Source organism: Pipistrellus hanaki, assembly GCF_964339955.1.
Source record: "Pipistrellus hanaki genome assembly, chromosome: 11".
Taxonomy (NCBI): Eukaryota; Metazoa; Chordata; class Mammalia; order Chiroptera; family Vespertilionidae; genus Pipistrellus; species Pipistrellus hanaki.
Window position 1 is genome coordinate 38543998 of NC_140513.1, and position 17478 is coordinate 38561475.

General features: G+C 36.3%; 1 protein-coding gene across 14 annotated transcripts in view; it reads left to right on the forward strand.

Annotated features, from left to right (window-relative positions):
• The window catches only part of TRPM3 (transient receptor potential cation channel subfamily M member 3), a 662437-nt gene that overhangs the window by 461642 nt on the left and 183317 nt on the right, over nt 1–17478 (forward strand). For all 14 annotated transcript variants that reach the window (XM_084899451.1, XM_084899455.1, XM_084899457.1 and 11 more), the window contains exon 5: nt 3806–3930. In XM_084899451.1, coding sequence (XP_084755577.1) covers nt 3806–3930 — 125 coding nt within the window. The remainder of the gene's footprint in view (nt 1–3805; nt 3931–17478) is intronic.

Consider the following 17478-nt stretch of genomic DNA (forward strand, 5'->3'; position numbering starts at 1 on the left):
AAGCCACGAGAGCACTGTGACTAAGATAATTTTCTCCTAAAGTTAAATATATTTATATCCCCCCAGCTTCTCCTACCCACGTGTCCCTACTCACTAGTTATCTCTTCTGTCATCATTCTCTCTCTCTCCTTTACCTAAATAATAACTCTGCCATTATTTCTCAATCAAGTAGAATTACTTATGCAAAAGAAACAGGTTGTGATATTTAATATTTGACTATACAGAATTTTTAAATATGACTAATGTAATATCATAGGATATTATGATATTTTCCTAAAATATTATAGGATATTTTCAATATCTCAAGTTGCCAAGTAAGCATCCAATAATTCTTTTTTAAAAAAATTTTTTTGTTATTTTTCAAATACAGCTAACATTTGATATCATATTAGTCTCGGGTGATCAGCATAGTGATGAGACATTTATATAACTTATGAAGTTATCCCCCAGTAAGTCCAGTATCCCCTGACACATACATATTTATTACAATATTATTGACTATATGCCTTTGCTGTACCCAATAATTCTTTAAGGAATAACTTTTGCTCTAAATTAGAAGCTCTGCTTCTGTTTTAAAATTGATTTTAAGTTTGATGGAAATAGCTTTAATTTTTATAAAATGCCTTTTCCATCTGGAACATAAATTATTATAGCAAAGTCAAGAATATTATTTGCTTGCTATTTCAATTTTATTAAATAATCTCTACATCAGTAGAAGATACACTCCACTCTGAATTCCAAATAGTTTTTTTCAACCTGCAAAGACATTTCTACATTGTGATACAGGCAGGTTGTCAGACCAATTCCTACAAATCCACTTACACTTAAGTGCTTATCTGCAGAATTAATGTGCAACAGAAAGTGGAATGGATGCCTGTAAATTGTTTTGACATATTTCCCCAGCCTGATCTGAAGTGCCAATTGAAAGTACACAAGTAATGCCACAGTGAGTTAATTCAAACTTGTTATGAGACTCAAAGTCTGCAGATGTAGGCAAACTTGGAGGTAGTGGAACATTCTAACATTACCCTGGACCAACAAGTTTTAAATAAAAGATGATCTCAGTGTTGTTTATTCTTTAGTTTATAGTTTGGATGACGTTTGAGTGAGACCTGCACTCAGAATTCTCCTCAATACCTAGAATTTGTGAGCATTCAGCATGGAACTCCATGTGCACATTTCAGCAGTGAACTCTGAGGATTGCCTGAGCTCTTCATTGTTATTGTGAAATCCTGGCTTAGTCTGTAACTGACATGATTTTAGGATGGCCTGCTCAGTCAGCTCTTCACTGTTTATTGTGTAGTGATCAAACGTCTACAGGGCAATTTTCTTTCAATTGCTAGGCTTTAGGGCTCCATCTTTCACTCACAGCTTAGTAGGCACCATTCGCCTGGGATTATTCACTGGTTTGCTCTCCTGACATAACCTGTACCTCATACAGAGACCAACTCAAAATTGCTAAAGATTTTTAAAAAATTCATACCAATCTTTTGTTTCTGAATACTTGTTTTTCTTCTTTTATAAAGCACATCAAATAACAAGAGAAGAATTTACAACATAAATACAAAAGCCAAAGAGTTCCTTTCTGCCTCATTCCAGGCTTGATGTGCAATGCAGTACTCATTGCGAGGTTCTAATGGTGACACACTCAGATTGCATAAGAGATAATGGTGGCATTATGGCAGATGGAAGGGCATTAACTTCTTGTCCAGGACTACCCTGAAAGGAATTTTGCATATAAATTGGAATTTTTAATATGAATATTCACAGCTTTGTTTCTTATATTTTAAACCAGTGCTCTCACTTATGAGATCCATAGATAGCTAATAAGTAAAATTGATATTCTTCCCAATACTTCCAGAATAGCTCAATGTAGATTAGTGGTTATTTACACTATTTAGTTATTTGATTTTTTAAATGAGGATCTTTCTGTTTCCTCCTACAAATATCTCAGAATCGAGTGTTTACGCATGTATGGTGCGTGCGTGTGTGTGTGTGTGTGTGTGTGTGTGTGTGTGTGTATGTATATATTTTTAATTGATTTTTTACCGAGAGGAAGGGAGAAGGATAGAGAGCTAGAAACATCAATGAGAGAGAAACATCAACCAGCTGCCAGCTGCACCCCTACCGGGGATGTACCCACAACCAATGTACATGCCCTTGACTGGAATCAAACCTGGGACGTTTCAGTCCACAGATCAACCTCTATCCACTAAGAAAAATTGGTTTTGGCACCTGGTGTGTTTTGTGTGCTTAGTTCATTGTATGGTTTGTGAGCCTTTACTCTGTGCTTTACTGACCTCCCCCCTCCCCCGCCAAGGAGTTTTACACTTAGAGGGACCATCTTCGTGTGCAATTATGACAGAATATGGTAGGGGACATATTGAGCTATTCAAGATATGCAAACCATATCCTGTTTAGACTTAGACAAAATAAAATCAAACTCAACTTTCATATAGGAGGATATGAAACTAGGTGTGAAGTTTTCCTTGAGCAATGGGTGGAAGTTTTGTAAGTGGAAACATCTCTTAGAGAATATATTTCATATGTTATATGAAAATTACCATTGAAGAGGGAGGCAAAAAGATTATTAATTGAATCTTTTTTAGATTGTTCATAAAAAGATAAATTATAGGTCTCCAACCATTTTATCAACTGAAGTTCTCACTTTTTAAAATATATTTTATTGATTTTTTTTTTAAAGAGAGGAAGGGAGAGAGATAGAGAGTTAAAAACATCAATGAGAGAGAAACACTGATCAGCTGCCTCCTGCACACCCCTTCCTGAGGATGTGCCCACAACTTAGGTACATGCCCTTGACCAGAATCGAACCTAGACCCTTGAGTCCACAGGCTGACACTCTATCCACTGAGCCAAACTGGCTAGGGCTGAATTTCTCACCTTTAGCTACAGTGATGGGGAAAGCCATCATAATAGGAGAGTAAAACTATTAGAATGATAAAGATAAAAAGGTATATTTATATATTTTTATTTTTATTTTTTTGGAATTTTTTTATTGTTTGAAGGATTACAAATAGTAGTACATATGTCTCCTATTTTTTCCTTTTGACCTCCTCTCAGCCTCCACTCACCCCCCCCCACCCCCCCACCCCCCCCCCCCCCCCGCATATGCCTTCATCTCCTATAGTTATAGAGATAAAGAAACATTGAACAAACTATAGTGGGAAGGCAAGGGAGGTTGGGGGCAGGGGACTGTAAGAGATCAACTAAAGGACTTGCATGCATGCATATAAACATAACCAATGGATATGTATTTTTAATATGAACTTTCCACGGAATATGCCAACATTTTCTTTCCAAATAAGGTCTGCACATTATTGAAAGATGTGTCCATAAATTGAAAGATGAAATCAAGGTTGACAAAATCTGAGCTGACACTATTCTATTTGACTCTAACTCTTACAAACTGTGGTGTAAATTTAATATAATGTTACATATTGTGCTTTTTATAAGATACAGTCATAGAATTGGTTCTTAGTCATACTTAATACATCATTATACACAATTATATTTATGTTTTTATAGAAGTTAGATGCATTTTTTTCATATAAGATGGGATAAGAAATGCATTGCTGGAGTTCATGTTACAAGTCTTGGCAAATGTATCTGGCCTTAGAGGCACAAGTTTATATTCACATAAACAATGCAGTTTGTACAGAAATGTGTCAAAATTGTATATTCAGTACATTTAATCTTGGGAGAAATCGTTCTCACAGTTTATTTTAGAACAATAGAAAGTAATTGCTTTAAAAGGCAAGAGTCATACTTTTCTTTTTCCTCTTAGGTGTGATTCGTCATGTTGGCGACGCCTTGAAGGACCATGCATCCAAGTCTCGAGGGAAGATATGTACCATCGGCATTGCCCCCTGGGGAATCGTGGAAAACCAGGAGGATCTGGTTGGAAGAGATGTAAGTCCTGGGAGTTTTCCCTGTATATGTAACTTCTCATAGGGGTGATATCAAAAAGTTAAATATGCCAAAACCAGTTTGGCTCAGTGGATAGAGCGTCGTCCTGCAGACTGAAAAGTCCAGGATTCGATTCCAGTCAAGGGCATGTACCTTGGTTGCAGGCCCTTCCCCAGTAGGGGGTGTGCAAGAGGCAGCTGATCGATGACTCTCTCTCATTGATGTTTCTGACTCTCTATCACTCTCTCTTCTTCTCTGTAAAAAAATCAATAAAATATATGTATTTTTTAAAAAGTTAAATAAAACTGCAATTCAAAATATGCACATTATATTACTCTCTTAGTCCCTACCTCCCAAAGTGAAACTTACGTTAGGAATCATTTATTGAAAGACTATTCACTTTCCAACATCTATCTATGAAAACTCCAGTGTCAACTCTTTTTACTAAAAAATTTCCTAAGTAAGACCTATCAACTTCCTTCTTGGTTTGAATCAAGTAGTGGTCTCTCCTCACCCATCACATCTTGCAAGTGCTGTTGGCAAGGTTACATTAAGATTAATTAACAACATGGACCCATTGACTCACACACAAAGAGGTCTCTCCTCACCCCAGCTTCTTTATTATTTGAGTGCCTTTCACCTAGATCTGGAACACTGCAAAGGGAGATTATTTGCATAGAGCTGGCTTCCATGGTTGGTCTTTCTTTCACTGAGAGCTTGGGTGAAGAGTGGGCATCATTGGGTTCTTTATGTCCCATTATGGAACTATTTAGAATCCTTGGCCAAATTCAGCAAGATGCCAACTTCTTTTTTCTATTCTGATGTCCAGAGCCACACACTGACCAATCAGTCAATAATTCATCAGAGAAAACTTGGGCTTATATTTATCTGAGTCATCATCTTATTCATGAGATCTGACAAAAAATCAAGAGGAAAAAAACTCTTAAAGAAGTTGAGAATTAACTAGTCTTAAACTGCTTTTTCTGTTGTATTGCAATGCACTGAAACCATCTTACTTCAATGCAATATAATATATGCAATTTTTTCAAATTCAAACAAAATACTTGAAAGAAAAGAATCAAATACCATGAAACACAAGCAGCAAACAAATACTCTTTGACTTCATTAAGGCTTTTATTTTAAGCTATAAGTAGTGTCCATATCAGTGTTACCAATTTACATGAAGACATGCTAATTTATCCAGAATATGTAGAGTAAGAAATGAGATATTAGTTTTATCAATGGAGTATCCCTGTAGCTGAAATTTACTGGCTGTTTTATATCACACACAAATTACATATCTCAAGCAGCAATTCCCAGTGTTTTTTGTAGTCAGAAATGACTATAAAAGTAATGTCAATAATTTTTTTTCAGAGTGTCTGGGACTGGTCTTTGATGGAGTATACCTGGATTAGATTCCATGTTGGCTCTTAAGTGTAGGCTAATTGTGACCTAGAGCAAATATACTTCCTAAAGAACTAGAATATGTTACAATGTCGCAATACCAAAAGCATTTATTAATGTATTTTATTAACAAATGAGTTAATTATTTAAAATGTTGTGATAACTCAGAAGTCATCTTTAAATATTCACAGCTTCAGCATCTCTATCATAAACCTAAGTTTATGATGTTAGGTGGGAGAGGCATTCTGGAACTTTCTCATTCAAATGATCTAGAAATAAATAGAAGCTGAATTTTTCTTTATTCAAGAGAAAGTAGCGAAATAATTATCTCCATTGCCTAAACATTTGTAGCGAATGCTGGCCTTTTTATAATATTCTCTTTGTTCATTTTATAAATCTCCTATGATTGCAGAAAGACAATGCTTATATTGCATTTATTTGTTTTGACAAGTTAAATTACTTCTGATTTATCTTTCCTCCCATTCCTGCATTTCTCTCTGATTTTACCTCCCCTTATGCTATTTTTATTCTTTTCTTTTTTCCCCATATTTCTTTCCACTTGTATGCCAATAGGAATTTACCCATGCCTGTGCCAGTAGGATTTAATTATATTGTCTGACTTCCCAATGAGAAATGGTCTTGATACTAGCCTAGAGGGCAGAAAAAGCCACTTGTGTGTACAGTAAATTGTGCACATTCATTGTCACTGCTCACAGGAGTCTAATAAAGGCAAGCCATAGCTCACCAACATCCAAGTGAACCCACAGAGAGAGCACAGAGAAAAGGAAATGAAATTGGCAGGTTGTAGAAAACACAGGAAAAACAGTTGTATTTTAGTTCTTCAGTACATCTTTTACCAAGATCCACTGAATTTCAACCACGCTAGTACAGTTTTTCACAAAAACTGGGGAATTGGAATATACTTAGAATTTCCCAGGCTCTTATTTCTCAAGCTGTAAATTATTGTAATAAAATTGTTTGGTATATATCATGACATAGTTTGAGGGAATTTTTAATATGTGTTTGCTATTCTACTATGATCATTCAAAAAGAATGTAATGGTAAGTTGCCATAAAAAGTAGTACATAAGTAAAATGTTGATGATCATGGTAAAAAATCTCCCTAAAAAGTCATCAAAATAGAAATGTGTTCTGCTAAGCTTAAGTAGTTATAACAATTTTCATAGCTATTTTAATTTAGTGCCTCTGCCCTTTTTCTTCTACTTTATATAATTAAACTTGCATGTAATAAACATAAAAAAATAAGCCTCATGTAGCATGGAGAAAACACTACTGTGTTGTTAAAAATCTTTGCCACTTCAGAATTCTATCAAAATGCAATTATTTGAAAACATAAAATAGTGGTATTTTTTTGTCAAGTCCATGTCTGTATTTCAGAATAAAATTGAAGTGGCACAAAATAAGTGTCAAGGGAAATCTTGGAAATTTACTTGAAATAAATAAAAATATAAGAAAAAAAGAAAGGCTCCATTTCTTATGCTTGATCTTTACTGTTGTGGGTTTATTGCCCAACTGATAGAAAATATAGATTATTTTATTTCTGTGGAGCTGGCTCTCAAATGAGCACTTTTAGAAACTGGGCATTCAAGTATTACTAGAGTTATGCTATTTATAGAAGCAGCTGACACAGCAGTTGCTAGTTGCTATTTCATCTCAGAATATGAATATCCCTTTGGAATGCTACTATAAAGGCAAAAACAGTTCTAAACATAAAGAAAAAAGATTAAATTGCCCCGAATCTGTTTCAAGATATCCTAAAGCATTTACATTACCTCCCTTCAAGTCTTAGCTCTTAGCTAGACATTCAGTTAGACTTTAAAGATACAGGCATGTATTTTTGGACTCTCAGAGCTCCAATTAGAGCCTCAAGTGTAGGTGCTCAATTAATACTGATGAAGCCGAATTGGGCATGGTGAAATTCAGGCTACAAGGAAAATAAACATTATGTGGAAAATACTATAATAGATCTTAACTAGTTTACAACTTTATCCCACAACGTTATCTCTAATCTTAATTCCAAACTTGGTCATTACTATGGTGACTACAGTGAGGGCATTTTTTAATCTGGCATATGAATAGAAAACTATTTTCTTATTTAGCAATTCAAGATGGGAGGTAGATGGTTGTGTTGGGAATGGGGGCCGAGTGTAGACTGAGAACAGGCCTTTCTCTAAACCCTTTGAGAAATGCATGCTTCACCCAAATGAAGGACAGAACTAGCCTTGGTCCTTTAAATTTAAATATCTTCTATTCTGTTTAACCAAGCATTTCTTTTCTCAATTAATACAACAGACTTTGGTTAAGAATATTGCTATGAATATTAGATAGTAATACTTTTTTGTCCTGGGATTAGACTTGAAAATGTATATTGTTTAGTTATTAAGGTGAATCTGGCTTCTGTGATTTTTCCATATTATTCTTACTGCCCCTTTCTTCTATTACAACCCACAGAATTCTACACTTAAATCAAACTAACCTCCACCAAGTCATCTTTTCTGACTAACTTTATCCCAAATGTCATATCCTGATTTATCTCATAACTGTCTTCTTCCCCACCTTAATTAATAACTCCTCAAAAATAGAGACTGGGTTATTTTTGTTTGTTTCATATTAACCACTGATGTAATACTTTTTATGATCATGAAACATTGATATGTCATTTAAACTCCACAAGATTTGATTGTTCCACTTCTAAGTGGATTATAAAAACACCCTGTTCTGTCTGTCTTCATAAAATTTCTATGAGTATAATCATAATAATGGTAATTATAGTTTATTGGGCTCTTATTTGATGATGTTCTTCTGTGCTGGCATATATTATTATCTTTATGAAGTCTGTGTTATCCCTTTTCATAGTAAGGCAGCTAAATAAGGATTAGAACCAAGATCCACTGTCTCTGAAGCACATCCTCTTAGCTACTCTGTTTCTCCGAAAATAAGACAGTGTCTTATATTAATTTTTTCTCCCAAAGTTGTGCTAGGTCTTATTTTCAGGGGATGTCTTATCTTTCCATGCGCTAGGTCTTATTTTCGGAGGATGTCTTATTTTCAGGGAAACACAGGTAGTAGTATGCCAAGTAAGATATAAGGAGATATTTAATGATATTATGTTCTTATTATTAGTTGAGATAATTAGCAAATATCGTATGCCTGTAAATTGAATTTAAAAATAGATTCAACAAGTGTGGTCCTTCACTTTGTCCATAGATAGTCTCAACCTGCATAGATGATTATGAAAGTGTCACCAGTGTAAAGTCAAGAAAAAAGATCCAATGTATTTTAATTTTCATATGACTCATTTTAGACTTGTATTTTTTTAATATATTTTATTGATTTTTTTTTTACAGAGAGGAAGAGAGAGCGATAGAGAGTTAGAAACATCAGTGAGAGAGAATCATCGATCAGCTGCCTCTTGCACACCCCCCACCAGGAATGTGCCCGCAACCAAGATACATGCCCTTGACCGGAATCGAACCTGGGACCTTTCAGTCCGCAAGCCGATGCTCTATCCACTGAGCCAAACCGGTCTTGGCAAGACTTGTATTTTTTTAGAAAACAATCTTCCCGGAGATTTTTCAGAGAATTGAACAATTTATGAAGCCATTATCATTTGTTTTTTCCCAAATCTAGATTAACAACACACATGTCAAATTAAAAATCTAGGCATAATCACAAGAAAAAATACATTTAATTTTAACTTGAGGGTGAAAATTGTGTTTGAGGAGATTTCCAACACATCATCTTATGTGCTTATCAAATTATCTTGACATTCAAGGACATCTTATAGTTTCCTCAGTTATAGATTTATTCTCAGAATTTTATAATCTTTAAGAGTTCTTATATTTAATTGAAAAATGTTTTTTTGATATAATTTTATATTTCAATCCAAGAAAAATCAAGTTTAATAATACCATTGAATGATAATTCTGGTGTATATATATCAACTCAGTATATATATATATATCATTCCTAAGGCAGGCCAAGTATGACTTCATATTGTAAGCTCAGAAAACTTACCACAGTAGTGGTCCTTATGCAGAGTTTATTGGATTTTTTTCATTACTAGGTTAGATATGATTTATCCAGGAGATGTGAGAGGAAAAGTTCTCAGGCAAAGAGACCCACTCAAGTCTGTTACACAGAGCATCCAATACTAACTGAACCTGGACCACACACAGGTTCTAAGCTAATTTACTTACAGGGGAATGCAGATTCAGTGAAGACAATGTTGAATTTGGATATGGTCATGCTGATTCTAAAGTTCTTTTGCGATATCCATGTGAAAATATCCAGCAGGCCAGTGAGTCTATGAAGCAGGATCCAAGGCTACACACTTAAATTTGTAAGGTATTGCATAAGGATGACAATTACCTGAGCCATTTTGGTGGATGAGATCATCAAGTATGTAGAATAAGAAAAAGGAAGGCCTACACTTGAATCCTGATGCTCTTCCAACATTTTATGGCTGAGCAGAAGAAAGCGGCCTACAAAGGAAACCAAAAGATCTTAAAGGTAGGAGCAAAACTAGGGAGTGTTATGGAATCCAAGGGGAATGTGTGTTTCAGGATGGAATGAAGGGTAATGCCAAATAGAATTGCAAGACTACGGAAGGTAAGGATTTGGAAGTGTTCATCCAATTGATTAAGATGGACATCATTGGCATCACCGGTTCCGTCTGTATCAGAGAATGGTGATGATCAAACTCCCATTTTAATGGGTAAGGAAGGAGAAGTAGAGATGACAAAGAGAAATACTCTTACAGGTTTGATTGTGAAGAGAGGAGATATGTATGAGTAACTGAAGGAAGCCATAAATTAAGGGTTTGGTTTGTTTTTTGTTTTGTTTTTTGTCAAGATAGAAGAGACTTGAGTTGGTTTAAATGTTTATGATAGAGAGCTAGAGATATTATTAGTCGTGTAATATTGCACACGTTACCTAACCTCTTTGTGGTAGTTTTACCATCAGTAAAATGGGAAAAATGATAGCAATACTGAAACGAACAACTTTTTACTACCATTAAGAGAATTAAAAGATTATCTGTATAAAAGTCCTTAGATGGGTGCTGATATTTATTAAGCTCTAAAAAAAAAAGTGTTGACCTTATTATTGTTGTGATTATTTCAGTGATAAATGATAAATCTCCAGGCTAAAACTTCAATATCCTACCACCAGTGCTTTGCATACAGTCTTTCTTCTTCTGCTTTAGTTCCAAGGGCACAGACGGTTAATCTCCCCTTAAGCTCTGAACTCCTTCACCTCAGGGTCTCTCTAGAACTTTTTTTTTTTTATCAATTATCCCCTAAATGAAGAAGGATGGTGTTTGGGTCAGACATGTAAGGATAGTGGAGGATGACAGTTGCAGCCCCCGGGGAGAATAAGAACCAAGACTGTCCGGGCTCACAGGAAAAAAAACAAAAAGCCAGGTAGCATAGAGAACCCAGAGGGGACAAGAAGTCATGAAATTATGATGCATAGCAAATCCAGAATAGAAGGGAAAGGATACATTGTGAAGCCTCAAAGAAGATAATAATACACTACTGTATCAGTTATCTATCGCTGTGTAACAAATTACCCCAAAACTTGATGGCTTAATGGCTTAAAAAACAGCATTTATTGTCTCACAGTTTCTGTGGGCCCCAGAAATTGATGAGTGGCTTATCAGGATGGTTCTGGCTTAGGGTCTCTCTGAAGGTACAGTGAAGTTGTCAGTGGGAGCTGCATCATCTGGGGCTCCAGGACCCTCTTCTAAGAGGACTCCCTGGCATGGCTGTTGCTTAGGAGTTGCTCACTGTGTGGACTTCTCCAAAAGCCACTTTATTAACATGGCAGCTGCTTCCTCCAGAGTAAGTGATCCAAGAGAGAGCTAAGAGGAATCCTTTAACGGCCTAGATTTAGAAGTCACATACCATTGCTTCTGTTTTTTTCTATGTCTTAGAAGTGAGTCACTGAATGCAGCCTAGACTATGGGAAGATTTTCAAAGAATTGAAACATATTTTAAGTTTTTCTCAGTGATACATGGTGATTTCTAAGGCACATAGTCCCTTTCCAACTCAAGGGTCATTTCCCACTGCCAGCAAGCCCTGTGTCTGAATGGTACACGGTTCTCCACAGGACAGGACAAAGGGAAGTGAGCCTATTCAAGGGGAAAGGCTGACATGAGAATGGTGCAACTCACAGCCCACGCGTTGAGCACACTTTCAAAGCACTGCAGAAAGGTGTCATTGTTCTTTCCAGGGGTTTTAGTGGGAGTCACAGAGATGAAGTATGTGGGCCCTGTTTGGAGATGGACCCCCGGGTGTGCTGCTTTCTTGTTTGGATTGCTGAGCTGAGAGGCAGCATCTGGGTTTCAATATGACCCTGCTTTATACCTAGACTTACAGCTGAGCTGGCTGAATAGTATATAAAAACCAGTGCCCCCGCTAGCGTAGGCCTCTCTGTGATTATAAGGTCACAGTGCCTTTCTTTTCATTTTTCATTTTATTCTCAGTCCCTGTGTTTCTTTAACTCACACAGAGGTTGCTTCCCACTCCTCTTCTCTCCCAGAAACACATGCCTGATCCTAAGAGAACCTTACCACTTCTTTGTTTCTCTTTCTCCAAAGCACAAACCCCATTTGGCTGCCTGCTGGTGCCTACCCTGACCTCTTATACTATACAGTTCTAGCAGACTCATCTGGAAATGATCTGAGCAGCTGTCAAAAGGACTGTAATGCTCAGCTAAGCCACTGGCAAAAATGTCCAGCAGCAAAATCATAATATACTTTATAAATTTACAATCAGGCTGGATCCTCTGTTTTCCCCATAAATGTCTCCTGGTCTGTAAAGGAATTTATATGGTGTTTTGAGGAAAGAATGATATTGGGGCAAATTTGGCCAAGATTGCTTTACTTCTCTGAGCCTCCATAGTTTCACCTAAAAAATAACCATGGAATGGATTAATCCATGTGAAAGTGTCTAACTCAGTGCCTAGCATAGTGTGGTCAGTGAGTGCTAATTTTCTTCTTGCCGTAATTAAAATCATAGTGCTGCTGAAACCGGTTTGGCTCAGTGGATAGAGCGTCGGCCTGCGGACTGAAAGGTCCCAGGTTCGATTCCAGTCAAGGGCATGTACCTTGGTTGTGGGCACATTCCCAGTCGAGGGTGTGCAAGAGGCAGCTGATCGATGATTCTCTCTCATCAATGTTTCTGACTCTCTGTCCCTCTCCCTTCCCCTCTGTAAAAAATCAATAAAATATATTTTTAAAAAATAAAATAAATAAAAAATAAAATAAATAAAATCATAGTGCTATTGGGAGGAGAAGAATGACTCTGTGAACACCACCACCCCCTATCCTGCTACTTGCCTGGGTAAGGATCATATACACCTTATCAGGTAATAAGATCTGGGATTGCATAAGACCTATGATTGATGACTCAAGAATCTGACTCAATTCAATTCTATTTTGCTCAAAAATTGTAGAAAGCACCACAAAATACAAGAGATCCAAGGACATGAGCAAAACACTTATCTTTGTAGCCAACACACATAGAGGGTCATTGTTCTACACTAACTTGAGAAAAAAAACACACAACGGTACTCTTCAAAACAGAGTGTTCAGACTCAATTTTAGAGATAGAAAGCCTTTAAAAACTACAGTCATATACTTTATAGATGAGAAAGCTACCATCCAAAAAGTTTCTTTTACTAAATGCATTTTTAATATTTATTGTGAGATACTACCTAGATGAGAGATTATACTGCATGTCTCCTCCAGCTGGCAGACTGGTACTTATCACATTCATTTTTCTCAAGACATTCTTAATGAGAAAATGAATGAATGAATCACACATTTGTAACTAGAGGACCTGGAATTAGAACCCCCACTATGACTTCCCATTATGTACTCCTAGGTGCGACCAGAACATTCATGAAAGTAGCGAGGAAAACTCAAGCAGGTCTTAGATTAGCTCCCAAGTGGTCAGCTCCTAAGCAATCGATTTAAGCCCACATGGAGAAAATAAATGCAGCACTCTGGCACCAGCACATGAAGGACATTCCATTTTTTCATGGTGTCTCTGGATCAGTCCCTTCCTGGCAATGATAATGACCTTACAGATGCCTTATACAAGGGATCTTCACCTCTAGTAGCCCCTTAAACTGCTCCTACTTCATTGCCTCTTTGTTTTAGAGTCAAGGTATACAGACCTTGGAGCCAAAATTTTACCAATCTGTACAATGGAGTAATGAGTGAAGAAGTCTCTTATCTACTCTTGAGGTACAAGAAAGAAAGGCAAAATGTCATTACATAGAAGTATCCTGGCTCAGGGTACCCAAAGGCTATTAAATGTCAAAATTCCATTTCTAACCAAATTTCCCTCCTGGATCTAGATACTACCGTATTCACCAATGATAAAATATCAATTGACATGTAGGTCTTTCAGACACTAATCAGCCTATTTCAACCCATATGCCTCATCTAAACTATAAAACACAAAAAATTATTCCAGTGACTTTCTTCTCAGTTCTCTTAAGAGGTTACCTAACTTGAGCCTGTATTCATAGGAGAGAAAGTGATCCATTACATACAGTGGGTGCTGTAGGTCATTAGGGCTTGATTCTTTCAGGAAACACTGGCTGTGAAACACAGTAATCTAATATATCTATAAGTCATGAACACGTCAAAATTGTTCTTACTATGCCTGCGTAGAAGTGCATCTACATACACACACATATACACACATTTTTACAAAGGCCTCTTTTTATGAGCTCTTAAAAATAAAAGTTGATTTATTACCTCCAATGTTTTGTCAGAGATAAACATTCATTTTTATTTTATGTAATGCAAATGCATTCTTTTTCTCTATTTGAAAAATATAACAAGAAAGTCAGTAAATCTTTTGTAGATATGCAAATTGAAACTCAAACAAAAATAGACTGCTGGAATGTTTGTAATGAAGAACATCAAGTGGATTTTATAGGCAAGTTAGACCAAAATGCATCCCTCAGAAGTAACCGGGTAATTATTTCCTTCTTTTAGTTAATCAACAAGTAGTTCTAGAGCATTACCCTTGTAAATGGCCTGGGAGGACATGGCAAAGAAAAAGCACTTTGCATATTTTGCCAACTGATGGCTAATGTCTTTTGCCTTTGCTTAGATTGCCCATTGAAACCTCTTGTGTAAAACAGAAGTCTGTGATTTGTTTCTTTTGGTCACTGTTTCCTTTTGGTCACCAGTTTGTGGTTAGAAAATCACTTTATAGTTGGTAAAATAAAGCAGAGTTTAAGAAGGAAATTACCCTTATAGATTGCCTGGCAAGAGCCAGGTATGGTGCTATGTATTTTACACGTAATCTCATCTAAGGTAAGTGGTTTTATTCTTTCCCTTTTAAAGATTAAAAATATGAGACTCAGATTTTTGGAGAACTGGGTTTCAAACAGATTTCTATGGCTCAAACATTCAGAATTGTTCTAGGATTCAGCATATCTTCCTCCAATGATGACTAGAAAATAAATTAGGACATTTTAATTATTTTATACTTATATCCCCTATTCAGCAGACACAATTTTTGTCAAAATATGATCACCTTTCATTTACCCTAGATATAAGATTTTAAAAAAATTGGAAGCAGCAAGATGAAGAAATTAAAATGCCTAGTGATACTGTATACCTGACCTTCTTGTCATGACTGATTCAAATGTACTAGTATTCCCAAAGAACTGGTGTGCCATGTTTCCCAAGAAAAAAAGGTCAACACTCAGAAAACAGAAGCACCAGTGTCCTTAGAACCCTGTGGTGAAGGAAACAGATACAGAGAATATAGTCTGATGATTTAATTACGTCCTTTTATTCTCAGATTATAGTGAGTACATGAGGTTGGCCCAGAATTACTTCCTGCCTTTCTTCATTTGAAAATGTCACTTTCCCTGATGGTCTTTAATTAGGTTCTCAAAAATTATAAAACATGTCCTCAAGTCTCAACTAGAACAAATGTCTGAGTTCACGGTTGTGCAGAGTTGAACTTGTAGAAAATCTACTGTCCCCTGCTTTGGGTCTTCTCTTTGGACCCGGAGCCTGCTGTTAGGAAAGGGAGAACAGTAACGAAAGCATTTTCTTTGGTCCGAAAGCACCAAGCACAGGTACTTTAAGAAAAGGGAAAAGTCATTCTGCTAAGCCTCATTCAACCAAGCATTAATATTTATTAACATACTCTGATGTAGAATGAATGTTTTATGATAAAAAATGAATAACAACAAAATGGGAATTTCAACCACAAGTGACCTACTCTTCCACTGATGAAGAGCTCAGGATGGAGTTAGCCAGCCATTGTCTCTGTATGTGGGCGGGGACTCTCATTCAGTAATGCAGACAAAGAAGTAATTGAATACCACTCCATGTGATTACTGGAAACACTACTCAAAACGTTCTGGGCTTTTATCAAAAAGAGCCAACTGAAATGAAGCAGTGAATTAATGTTGCGTTAATGCTACATAAGCAAATAGGACAAACATTAAAAGAAACAAAAGAAATGCAGGATATTTCACAAGCTCAGAATTATACATTTTAACTTCAGATTAGATAAAACCCCAAACGATTCAGAATAGAGAGGCCTTCCCCCCCCCCATTTTGAACAAAAGCATATCTGTTTCAAGTTGTCCTATTCATTCATTTACTATTTATTGAGTAGATTGTGATTGCTAGACACATAGAAATGTGACACTTCAAAATAAGCATCAAGGTATAAAAAAAATGACTTGTATGAGATCTTTACTATTGCAGACTCTCTTTGTTAAGTTAGTTTGTAATTCCTTTTAACAAACCACTCAATCTTACTGCCCTTTTCTCATGGTGAGTTATTACATATTGAATAACATTTCACCTTTATAAGTAAGGTACACATTGCACAAAGGCACAGAAATAGTGACACCATGGTTTATATTTCTGCCTGTCCATTTCAATGATTCAATGCAAGGAAAACGTAATGGCACCATGTGACAGTGAACTGGTTGAGTCTTCCTTCTCATGGTCTTGAGAGAAGTTTCTATGTAAGTACTTTAGCAATAGATTTTCAGCAATATTGTTTTCATTGTGTGCAGGCAATGTGGAAAGGGAGACTGAGCATAAATTTGGAATCAGACAGGCCTGGGTGTGAAGTCTGGTCCTATGTGCAGTGAACTCTTGAAAAATCTACTTTACCTGTTTCTTCATCTACAAAATAAATACAACACCCTCTAACTTGTCAGATTTTTGCAAGGAATATAGATAATGGAAGTAAAGCAACAAACTCACAATAGGCTTTGCTTTCCTTTTATATAAAAAATCTGAAAGGCCACACTAAGAATTGTTCTTTTTTAAGTAGTGTAATTCACCGTGAAATTAAAATAATAGCAACAACAAAAGTACAACAGTTATGCTAAGACGGGTTTGGCTCAGTGGATAGAGCGTCGGCCTGCAGACTGAAGGGTCCTGGATTCGATTCCGGTCAAGGGCATGTACATTGGTTGCAGGCACATCCCCAGTGGGGGGTATGCAGCAGACAACTGGTCGATGTTTCTCTCTCATCGATGTTTCTAGCTCTCCATCCTTCTTCCTTCCTCTCTGTAAGAAATCAATAAAATATATATATTTTTAAATACAACAGTTATGATCATTTTGAGACTGATTCATATTCATCTCATGAGGCAGTTATTTTACGTTCAACGTTTATTTCCACTTAAATAAGGTGTTGATTAAGAACAGTGTCGATCTAAAATAATAGAATTTCAGATTATTGAATAGGCTTGACAGAAAAATTCACTTCCCCAACCCCCGGCTTTCACCATGTACAGAGTCATCATTGCTCTGCTGTGTCTATTGGGGTATGCACATGATAGAGAAGAGAAAGCAAGAAACAAAAACAACTAAATTTAAAAATTATTTTTAGTTCCTCAACAAATAACAGATCAACCTCAAAATGAAACAATCCTTCGTGTGCCAATTTCTGTGCACAACGAAAGCATAAACTCTAGTTCTGTGTGCATTCAGTAAATAAATAAATACATAATACTTTCAGCATAAAATTGCTTCACACAGAACATTCACCACAAATCTTGCTTCTATCCCAACCAGTATTAGGAAGAGGAAGTAGACTGTGCTTTCCCTGTACCAAA